The sequence below is a fragment of the Scylla paramamosain genome, chromosome 5, assembly GCF_035594125.1.
Source record: "Scylla paramamosain isolate STU-SP2022 chromosome 5, ASM3559412v1, whole genome shotgun sequence".
Taxonomy (NCBI): Eukaryota; Metazoa; Arthropoda; class Malacostraca; order Decapoda; family Portunidae; genus Scylla; species Scylla paramamosain.
In genome coordinates this window covers 25,705,330-25,717,555 of record NC_087155.1, presented here as the reverse complement: position 1 = coordinate 25,717,555, position 12,226 = coordinate 25,705,330, and the positions used below count along the sequence as shown (strand labels likewise).

Below are 12,226 nucleotides of genomic sequence, written 5' to 3'. Positions count from 1 at the left end.
GGGTGAACTTTATATCACCTCAACGCACGCCATTCTAACCTACCTAATCTTATGACCGTCACTAGTAATTCACGGAGAATTGAGCTGTTGTTAAGCCATCAATAATTCTAATCCTTTTAAATATTCACCAGGCAGAGTCATGGAGAAAGTTAGGAAAGGGATTGGCGTGCAGCGTTTCTTTATCTTTTTCTTGCATATTATAGTCTCTCTCTCTCTCTCTCTCTCTCTCTCTCTCTCTCTCTCTCTCTCTCTCTCTCTCTCTCTCTCTCTCTCTCTCTCTCTCTCTCTCTCTCTCTCTCTCTCTCTCTCTCTCTCTCTCTTGGGATGTGTGAAGCAGTGTGGCGGAAGGTGACAATTACTGCCAGGGTGGAGAGAGCAAGGAAGAGGAGGAGTGCAGGAGGAAGAGGAGGGTTTTAACCTGCTACTTGTGTGTGTGTGTGTGTGTGTGTGTGTGTGTGTGTGTGTGTGTGTGTGTGTGTGTGTGTGTGTGTTGGGTAAAGACATGTTATTCTGAGGGAGTTGCACACACACACACACACACACACACACACACACACACACACACACACACACACACACACACACACACACACACACAGTTACTCGAGATTATATTACTACTTGCTTATTTGAAAGTTTTGTTGCTTCCAGAATTGATTTTTTTTTTTTTGTGTGTGAAATCTATACCTACTTTTTTTTTCTATGAAACTACACACTGATCAGTTATTTCTTACGTTCTTAAGTAGATAGATGGATAAATAGATAAATACAGAAATACAAGAAGGAAGTGACACCAGCACACCTTTCTATCAATTTGTGTTTCATCGTTGAAACAGGAAAGGAGAGACTGTATAAGACCGGATGTGGCATGTTCCAAGTGACTAAACTCTTCGTCCCTTTGTCTGACTTGACGCAAAAAGAAAGAAGGAAAGGAAAAAAAAAAAACATTGATGTGTTGTCTTCATATTGTTATTTCCCTCGTAAGTTGAGTTTGCGGGAAATTATTTAAGTTTGTATGATTTTAAGCTTTTCATCTTGGAGGAAAGGAAGAAAGTAGCATAAAAAGTGATTTCTCTCGTAAGTTGAGTTAGTGGAATATAGCTTGACTTTTTTTTTATAATATATTTTGATGATGTTAGAATGACGCAGCCAAGTTAAGATATATACAAGACCATAAATGTCCTGTGTTCACATAGTTATTTCCCTCCCAAAGTTTGAGTGCGGGGAAAGTAATGCCTCTATATAACTTTTATTAAGGCTTTGATCTTGGCTTGTTGATTGTCGTGATTTGAGTTGCTGCCATTTCTGCAATTGGTCGTTTCCGGTAATTATGGTTGTGTGGTCATGGTGGTGGTGGTGGGAAACTGGTGGGTGGCTGGCAGTGGTGAAGGGCTGAAGGCTCCTGTTCGTCACAAACATGCAGCAGTATAACCCTTGCCTTAGTGCAGATGGCAGACTCTCTCTCTCTCTCTCTCTCTCTCTCTCTCTCTCTCTCTCTCTCTCTCTCTCTCTCTCTCTCTCTCTCTCTCTCTCTCTCTCTCTCTCTCTCTCCTGATATCACCTTGAATTCTTCATTTAGCCACTCACCATCTGCTTGAGGACGATTATGCAATGTTGTACCCGGAAGGTCTTGCATCGTGAAAAAAAAAAAAAGACTAGGAGTAGTAGTAGTAATAGTAGTAGCAGCAGTAGCAGTAATAATATATTGACAAGAATCTGTTAATAAAACCCTAATATAGAAGAAATAATGATATTTTTAAACACACACACACACACACACACACACACACACACACACACACACACACACACACACACACACACACACACACACACACACACACACACACACACTTCCTCACTTCACAAGACATCTTATCAGAACACGCTTCGCAAACCCCAATTATTCAACTGTTACAGGATGCAGCCTAAATGTAAAATATATATTTTCTCATTTACCCCCTCCCCCGCTAAAGAGAAAGTTGACGGGGGGAGGAAGGAGGAGGTGGATTGGTGGTGGTGAAGAGGAAGAAGAGGAATAGAAGGAAGCTGAAAGGAGGGGTTGAGGATTGATTGAGTGCGTTGAAACCATAAGTTTAAGGAGGAAAGAAAATCAAGATCTAAGAAAGAGCGCAAGATGCTGGGTAGCTGAAGAGAGAGAGAGAGAGAGAGAGAGAGAGAGAGAGAGAGAGAGAGAGAGAGAGAGAGAGAGAGAGAGAGAGAGAGAGAGAGAAAATGAGGCGGCGGCGGCGACGGAGAGAAGATATCAGCTGCGGAAATTATAGTATACAAACTGATGTATAATAGGAAAGTTATTTGCCTTAATAATAGTGCCTCGTTGGGGTTGCCTACTATATTGAAGGATCTTTGTCAAGGGAGTATAAGTCATGATGGTTCACTCACTTGGCTATGATACATGTGAACTTAGGCAGCAGTGGAAGAACAAGAACAATCCCCCATACCTTCCTTTCAGTGGCCCATGAATATATGTGTAAAATGAAACCGTGAAATTATATATTGTAGATGTTCAGGCAGTGTTGTTATGGTATGTACTTGAATTTACCTACCCCTGAAAGAACAAGAACAATTCCCTATCGTTTCCTTTCGGTGGCTCGTGAATATGTGCAGAACGAGACTGAAATTACTGTATTGTAGATGTTATTTAGAGTGTTGTTATGGTGCAATATGATACATGAACTTAGGCACTCTTGGAGGAACAAGAACAATTCTCCATAGTTTCTTCCTAGTGTGTAAAATGAAACCATGAAATGTCCCTTGTTTGTAAATGTTATTCAGACAGTGTTCTTATGGTGTAATATGATTCAAGGACAGAAAGAAGGGACACGATCTCTCTCCTTCACTGCCACTATCACATTATCTTCACCACACACGTTAATTTCTCCACTTAGGTTTATCTTACACTAGAAATTTCAAGCATCATCAGACTTGGAATTCCAGATCTTTGGTAGAAAGTTTGGTTTCACTATACATTAGTGATATATATATATATATATATATATATATATATATATATATATATATATATATATATATATATATATAGAGAGAGAGAGAGAGAGAGAGAGAGAGAGAGAGAGAGAGAGAGAGAGAGAGAGAGAGAGAGAGAGAGAGAGAGAGAGAGAGCAGTATATTAATATGATAACGTACTAACTTCCATTTCATGTTTAGCTCACACACACACACACACACACACACACACACACACACACACACACACACACACACACACACACACACACACACACACACACACACACACACACACACACACACACACACACGTTGAATGCTGCTTGAATAAAGAGAAATACGTACACTGTTGGTTATGAATCTTAATTAGGAACGAGAATGTAAAAGATACGAGAGAGAGAAAAAGCCACGTTGAAAATATTCTTTTATTTTCATTTTAGCTTATAATTGAAATTTATTTTAAGGTATATAGAGCCTGTATTTAGTCTATGACCACATTCTCTCTCTCTCTCTCTCTCTCTCTCTCTCTCTCTCTCTCTCTCTCTCTCTCTCTCTCTCTCTCTCTCTCTCTCTCTCTCGTTTAGGTATTTTTTGCCAGCAGAGACGCGGTCTCTCTCTCTCTCTCTCTCTCTCTCTCTCTCTCTCTCTCTCTCTCTCTCTCTCTCTCTCTCTCTCTCTCTCTCTCTCTCTCTCTCTCTCTCTCTCGTTTAGGTATTTTTTTGCCAGCAGAGACGCGGTCTCTCTCTCTCTCTCTCTCTCTCTCTCTCTCTCTCTCTCTCTCTCTCTCTCTCTCTCTCTCTCTCTCTCTCTCTCTCTCTCTCTCTCGGAGCCCCGGACCGAGCATAGTGTCGAGCGAGGGAGTGCGTGATCACCACCCTTTAATTTTCATCCTCTTTTTTTTCTTTCCGTTTTCTGTTTTTCTTTCCTCCTCCTCTACCTATTTTCTTTTTCTTTTCGTTCTCACTCCATTTATCCCTGTGTGTGTGTGTGTGTGTGTGTGTGTGTGTGTGAGAGAGAGAGAGAGAGAGAGAGAGAGAGAGAGAGAGAGAGAGAGAGAGAGAGAGAGAGAGAGAGAGAGAGAGAGAGTTGCGTGTTTCTCTTATTGCATTTGTTTTTCTATCTTTTGATCCCGTGGAGTAATATACGTATGTATGTATGTATTAAAGTAGTAGGAACATGTTTTAGTAAAAGAAAAAATGTTAAGTTTTATATTTATCACGAGTGTATATACATAACAGCACGGCCCTTCTTCTCCATTTTCTTTTTCACACAGCGCTTGAGAAGATAGGCTAACCATTTAAAGTGCAGAGAGAGAGAGAGAGAGAGAGAGAGAGAGAGAGAGAGAGAGAGAGAGAGAGAGAGAGAGAGAGAGAGAGAACTTAGGGAGGGGGAAAGAAGATAGTTAAATTTCAGAGGGCAAATAATGAATAGCTATACCGTGAACAGGCTTGAGGAAACACGGCAGCTGAGAGGGAAAAACGCGTGGTGCAATCTGCCCCAACGTACACTAAGAGGAGAGCAAAACGAGGTATAATCTTATTTGCCCCAGCAGTCAACAATATTCCTCCTTCAAGATAACTCAAAATATCAATTAGGCGGCAGTGCGGGGGCGAGCATCATCACGTGAGTGGCTGAATAGCGCGGTACTGTTAGCCTGTTGGTGGTGTTGATATTGAAATGCCAGATAGTGGATGTTTAGGCCAGGGAGAGGGATACTGGTCTTGCCTTCTCAACACGAGAGAGAGAGAGAGAGAGAGAGAGAGAGAGAGAGAGAGAGTTTAGTAAGCTATCAGTAGAGCAAACCAAGCACGATTCTTTATTAATGCGGGCAAATAAGCATTGGATCGGTTCGATTTTGATTAATGAATGCATGAAAAGAAAAATAGCTTTGTAAATGAACAAATATTTCCACCAATCATTGGCAAGAAGTATTGCATATAGCCTTTAGTTTGCAGATGACAAATTTATATCCTGCTGAGAGATTACTGCCTAATCTCATAAGAAATTTTTGCTCATGCAAAATCAACAAAATAATTTGTTTGAAAATATTTTGTAAGGGTATCAAAAGCCATAAATGTGTGTGTGTGTGTGTGTGTGTGTGTGTGTGTGTGTGTGTGTGTGTGTGTGTGTGTGTGTTACACACATATCAACTAAATGATTTCTGTTGTACGCTGCTTAGAAAACATATATTGGTGTGTGTGTGTGTGTGTGTGTGTGTGTGTGTGTGTGTGTGTGTGTGTGTGTGTGTTATATTACACACATATTAACTAAATGATCTCTGTTGTACGCTGCTTAGAAAACATACATTGGTGTGTGTGTGTGTGTGTGCGTGTGTGTGTGTGTGATACACACAATATAGGTTTTCTAAGCAGCGTACAACAGAGATCACTTAGTTGATATGCCTCCTCCTTTACAAGCCAGGCAGTGCAGTCATTAATCATGTCTTAGTGATGTGGCCAGACGAAGAAGATTACTTTCAATAGAGTGTGACTAGTGGTGTTGGTTGTATTCTGTATTAACACACCACTCATGCTGGCTTGAGATGTACTCGGCATTAGTATTAGGGAGGCCAAGGGGAATTTCAGACATGACATCAAACTTCTTTTCATCCTATCAACTGAGTATTCAGATTTATTTACTTTTTGTTGTGGATTTGCATAACTTACCAGTGATTACATAAACTTTTCATTATCATTTATTTTGTCTGTAGGGTGTTTAATCACTCATTAAGGGCTCCCTCCTGAGTGTCCTTACAGGGTGTAGTTGTGGCAGGTGTCCAGGTGTCCTATTCTGAGATAACTAATTGAAATGCTGTTTGATTGAATCTCATGCATATTTTTCCTTGACAGTCTTTGTAACTTAGTTCTTTTTTTATATTTATATTTTAGTTTTAATGATTATTGTAGATTTTGTTTTGCTTTTTTGTTTAGTGTTAATTCTTATCAGTTTTCTTATTTTTAATTATATCTTTAATCAATCAGTCCATCAATTATTCAGTTAGTTTTCTGTATTACCCATCCCATCATTCCAGCATCCTCTGTAATGTATATCACATGTAAGTGTTACCATTAGTGCTATTATTTCTTGGACCAGTGAGGTAACCAAATGTCTTTTTGTTGCAGGGTGAGGAGAGTGTGGCATCTCAGCGTGACGTGTGTGTAGGAACCAGCGTTGCCACCCTCACTGACCCTGACTGCCTGGGCCCCTGTGAGCCGGGCACCTCTGTCATGTTGGAGGGCATCGTCTGGCATGAGACTGAAGGCGGTGAGTAGCTGAAGAGGCATTGTGTTTTGCACCATATTCTAAAACATTTCTACACCACACCTCCATTACATTCAAAACCCTCTAGTTGAAGTTACAGGGGTTTTCAAGGATGTTTTTATGGTTCTGATGACAAATGAACAAGGTGTCCATACTGTTGACAGCAGAAACACTCTTGAGAACCCAGTTAATCATAGCTAATCATCTCTATAGCCTTTCAAAATAGTTGTGGTGAGAGAACAAAATGTTTTTCGTAGTAGTGTAAATTAGTTATGATAGAACTAATGTGTAGAAAAGAAGAAAAATGTGTGGAAAGGCAGTTAGGGGATGTTGCTCAGATTTGTATCTGCAGTTATGGTGTTGTGTATATGTGGTTGTAATTATGTGTGTAGGAGTATAATGTAAGGATAATTGCCTTGTTTTGTGTGATTATATAGCAATACTAAAACTAGATTGGTTAATTAGGGATGATTGGGCCTTGTGATGATGGTGTATGTTTGTGTTCATCTTTGTATAGTAGCAATCCCATAAGTACACACACACACACACACACACACACACACACACACACACACACACACACACACACACACACACACACACACACACACACACACACACACACACACACACACACACACACACACACACACACACACACACACACAGTTATGTAAGAATTATAAAAGACAAATGGATCAAGTATTTGTAAGAAAACAATGTATTGCTAAACAGACAATTTGGGTTTTAAGGAAGATCACGTACTATAAAATCTCTTCAGTTTCTGTTAGCCAGTTATAGACATTGTGCAGCATAAGACGGTTGGGCAGACTGTATTCATTTTGACCTCAAAAATGTCCCACAAAAATGTCCCACATATATCCCATGTGGAAAATTTCCTCCAAAGTAACTCATTCCCCACGATAGCTTAGATTAGTCTAGGTTATCTGAATCTATCATGGAATAATTTTTGGTAGAACTTTCATGGAGGGATCCTTCGTGTGTTACATTTACATAGAAGTGTTTAGATAATCTAGTAGGGTGACTCCGTGTTTTGGCTTTGCATGACATTGAATGGGATCTTTTCACAGGAGTTTTGGTAGTCAATGTGACCTGGCGTGGCAAGACCTACGTGGGTACCCTGCTAGACTGCACGCGACATGATTGGGCACCACCAAGGTAGGCTGTTCTCACCTGTGCATGGCCAGCAAGAAAACGACCCATTATACAGTCCTCAGTTAGGCTCAGATTTGATTAATGTTTTATTTCAGGGTGCAATGTGTGTATACAGTAGACACTAACTTTATTGATATGCTTCCTCATGTCATGATTTGTTGTGTACATAAACAGTGTCTCTGAAAGAGATGAAGTGGCTTGCGTGTATTACTAAAGTTGTAGTTTCTCAAAGAAACAGGAAGGAAATCTTGTGGACAAAATAATTATTTCAAGGTTTATAGTTTCTCAGTACACAGAAAGGAAGTTGTATAGTGAGCAAGAAACAATGAGAGTTTTGCTTTATATTCACTTTGTATGTATAGTAGAAAATGCGAATGTGGTAGTGTGTTTCTTACAATAATGCTTCGTTCATGACTTAAACATGTGTGGGGACTATTTCTGGTTAGCCATGTGCAGGCCATCAGCTGAGTGGCTCAAACACCAAGTACCCAATCATGCAGTGTGACCAGTGCAGTGTCATCATGTGGGCTTCACTTTCATCAGTTGGGGAAGAAAATTAGCAAAACTTCATACCCTGTAAAGTACAAATGACCTTGATACAGCAGTTTTGTAATTAATTTTTATTTTGTGTTATTTTATGAACATTAAATGTGAGAGAGAGAGAGAGAGAGAGAGAGAGAGAGAGAGAGAGAGAGAGAGAGAGAGAGAGAGAGAGAGAGAGAGAGAGAGAGAGAGAGAGAGAGAGAGATGCCTTTACATTAATTATTTTTTGCTATGGTTGATAATGAGATTGAAAGTGTGGAGGTAGTGAAGGGTTAGTTGTGGAAGTGATTATTGATGATAAGCCCCATTTTTTCCTCCGTACATCAGCTCAGTAGATTGCTCAGAACAAGAGTGAGCTTCTTTATATGAATGTGTAGAAGATAATTAATTCAAGTTTACAAATATATACTGCCACCTGCTTTCAGACAGACCCATTTTGTTTATAGTGTGGGGTTTAATGCATTGTGATGTGTGCTGATTAATTGATAGACCTTTTATATTATAAGACTTTGGATACAGATTATAGACTAAAATAATAAAAGGAAATAAGAAGAAAAAGCTGAGTACAAATTATAGAATGGTTTAACATTAATAGAAGGAAATAGGAAGACTATAAAAGAAATTGAAGATTTGATGGGGATGAAAGTAATGAAACAAAGTCTTGAAATATGAGGACCTCTAGATCTGTTACTGTTGCCTTGTATCTTGTACAAATCTCAGTGAAGTGAGTGTCTACTGTATATCAGCATTGCTTATGGAACATTCAGAAGTAGTTTTCTGTCCAGATTTTGAATGATTCAGAAATATCTTGAACTATTAGAGCATTTTCTGGAATTGCCTTTGAAGTATTAAGCAGTCATAATACTACATGACAATTGTTTTTCAGATATTGAATGGTTCGTTTTCTAGCTCTTTCTTTCCTTTCATGAGTAGAAGCTTTTCTTCATTAATGTGGTGTGTGGGGTGAGTGGTTAGTGTGTCACTGACCGGCCTCTCCCCTCTCTCTCTGCCAGGTTCTGCGACTCGCCCACCAGTGATATAGAGTCTCGCACACCCAAGGGTCGGGGTAAGCGGGGACGTGCTGCCACCACCACTACTACCACCACAACCACCACCACCACCACACCTACCACTGATCTCACTGTTACAGAGACTCGCAGTGGAAAATTGCGCAATGCCAATGTTAAAGGACGGAGAGGAAATGTGACCCCAACATTCAACCCTCCTCCTAGTCCGGTCAAATCTGAGCCTGGTGGGACCAAGCGCAAGGGTAGAGAAAATGAAACACCCGAGGCTAAAAATTGGAAGCGATCACGAGCATCGTCGCGTGGAACTCCCACCAATGGCTCCAACAGCCCCGGCCCCGAGCAGCCTGCCTCCCCACAGCTGATCGAGTGCCCCGAGCCCAATTGCAACAAGAAGTACAAACACATTAACGGGTTAAAGTACCACCAGAGCCACGCCCACAACAATGCTGCCAACGATGACGAGACCACCAGTACGGAGGGGCGGGCTGAGAGTGAGGTGGAGGAGAGTCAGCCCTCCTCACCGGCCCCTGTGGTGGAAACTCCTGTGGATAAGAGCTCCCAGGATGTGGTGAAGCCTTCAGTGCTGCGCTACACGGGGCCACCTGCCTCGTCGCCCAGCCCGGGCCCCAGTGAGGATGCACCTAAGGGAACCAACGCAATGCCTGCTAGTCAGCCCAGTGTGATACAGACACGGGTGCCTCCACCCAACCCAGCCGTCTATGTGTACACTGGCTCGGGGAATGTGGTGAGCCCACAGCATCCACCACTGGGATCTCCAGGGGTTGGTGTGGCCACCCCAGGAGTGGGTGCTTCCCCTTCAGTGGTTGGTGTGTCCCCATCAGGGGTAGGTGTGACTCCAGTCTCAGGCAGCATCCCACAGGTCAGACCCAGCGGCTTAGTCAGATCCGAGGTTAGAACTGAGATGATGGTACGAGGCAGCACTGGTCCCAGGCCAGCCATGCCTCCTGTGGGAGCCCAGGTGACCCCTGTCTCCACTAATTTGACTCCACTACCACCCCAGGGCACACCTCTGTCCAGTCTGCCAGGCAACTCTCCAGGCTTGATCTCAGTCAAGCAATCACTCTTAGAATCTGATAAAAACAAGCCCAAGGAGTTGATAAATGGCTTGGTGAACAAAGAGGTGCGGGAGGAGGACCATCAGCCAGGCCGCGAGGATGCCCGCAGTCCTGCGTACTCTGACATTTCTGATGCCAATGACACTGCGCCAGTGATGGATGGTGACAACGATAACAAAGATTTGCAAGATGATAATAAGAAGCCTGAATTATCTCTTGGTGCACAGCCCTACCCACCCTATGGGATATACTATCCCTATGGACAGCCCCCTCCACCATTCCTTATGCCTCCCATACAGCCTCCACCTGGACCTCCTGTCCCTACGAGTAAAGATGGAGATGGAAAAGACTTGAAAGATAAGCCTGGTGAAAGTGATAAAAGAGACAGTGTACCTCCACAAGGAAGTAGTGAGTTTCTTAGTAAAATTCCGTACCTTTATCCATCTCCTTATTACATAAACCCTGGTTATCCGGAACATTTTTTACGAGAAGCACCAATTTACAAAGATGTAGAGGGTAAGGACTTGGTAGCAGTGAGGGAGGGAGACAAAGGTCCAACAGACCTCTCCAAAACTGGGCCAGGGGGCATGCTTGTCACTCCCACTATACCCAAAGATAAGTTAGGTACGATGAAAGACAAACCAGTAGAGAATCACACCATTCTTAAAGAAGCACATGAAATTAAGGGCCACTTAGATAAACGGCCTCCCTTTGACGAGCCTCCCCTGGCCTATCGGTACGCCTTTGAGCAGCGTGTGCCCCTACCTGTATTATCACAAGACAAACCTGGGGAGAAGGGCCTGGGAGGAGGACCCAAACCCTCACCCCCAGCACCCATGTCTAGTCCCAGAGTTGTGTCCACTCCCCCAGCGAGCTCAGCCCTTGGAAAAGACGACCGGGGAGAGAAGAAAGTCGAGTCCAAGAATGAAGGAGTGAAACCAACCATGGAGACAACAGGACCCCCTCCCCCTCCAAATTCTACCGCCTATTACCCTTCCTTCCCCTACAGCTCCCTTCCATACGACCCTTACAGGCCTCCAATAGTCCCTTCGATGACCCTTCCTGCTGGCTACCCTCCTCCTCACTACCTTCCTTCAGCTATGGTGCCTAGATACCCCCTCAACTCCCCTGTCAGCAATGCACCAGAGGATCTCTCCCGAGGTGGATCGAGTGGCTCCATGATCCACTCCCACCTCTATTCCAACCACAAAATACATGAGTTACATGAGAGGGCGAGGAAGTCACCCTTGTCTTCTGGCGCCTTGGGGATGACGCCGCCAGGCCTCCTCAGCACCCCACAGAAAGTAGCATCTCCTATGAATAGCGGCAAAGAGGGATCTCCGTTGGGGCCAGTTGTTACCTCTGCTTCAGTATCCGTGCCCTCTTCATCCTCGTCCTTAACACATGGAGAGAGGGGACCTGTGGGAGGAGGGGTAGAGGGAAGGTCACCCCCAACAGCCCGCCCCCCCACACACCACCTGCATGAAGGCTTCTCTCCCTACTCTCTGCTCCCCCCACAGTACCACTATGCAGGTAAGCTTCAGAGCAGGGCTGCTGTTTATCTTAGGTCTTGTAGAGCTTCATTCTAAATTCTTTTCTCAACTTTATGATCTTGTATTGCAGCAGTCTTTTAATGTAGCTTCTCCTGTGCATGCCTCAAGATGGAGGTGACATATTTCATAGTTTTAGAATTTTATCAACAGTAAAAGTGTTCTTTTTGGATTAACTGGGAGAAGATTTTATCTGTGACATAAAATGGCATTGGAAAAGTTTTACTACAGGAATGGTAAAATATATAAAAGGTATGATGTGGTGAATACACTGAATTTGATTATGAACCTATTCTAGCTGTATTTAAGTCTGATGTTGTGAGCTTTTGCTGTATTGTAATTGTTTCTAAAACAGCTTATTGCTGGTGAAGAACTTGTAAGCAAACTGTACATTAGAAAGTTGATTTAATGTGAAGCAGTGAAATTATATTTCCGTGTGATGGGTATTTCCTTCCCAAGGAGACCCTTTTGTTATAATAAATGTCTTGTGTAGCCTGTCATGTGCATAGAGTGACAATGTATGTGTATTCACTTAGAAGCCACATTATTTGTAAGCAAAGTGTGGGCTTTCTTGGGTATCTAGTGCTAGTAGGAGTGAAAA

General features: G+C 42.5%; 1 protein-coding gene across 3 annotated transcripts in view; it reads left to right on the top strand.

Moving 5' to 3' along the window:
• LOC135100719 (zinc finger protein 609-like) overlaps nt 1-12,226 on the top strand; it is an 83,798-nt gene that overhangs the window by 68,846 nt on the left and 2,726 nt on the right. For all 3 annotated transcript variants that reach the window (XM_064003911.1, XM_064003910.1, XM_064003909.1), the window contains 3 exons: nt 6,114-6,255; nt 7,344-7,431; nt 8,985-11,608. In XM_064003911.1, the coding sequence (XP_063859981.1) occupies nt 6,114-6,255; nt 7,344-7,431; nt 8,985-11,608 (2,854 nt within the window). The remainder of the gene's footprint in view (nt 1-6,113; nt 6,256-7,343; nt 7,432-8,984; nt 11,609-12,226) is intronic.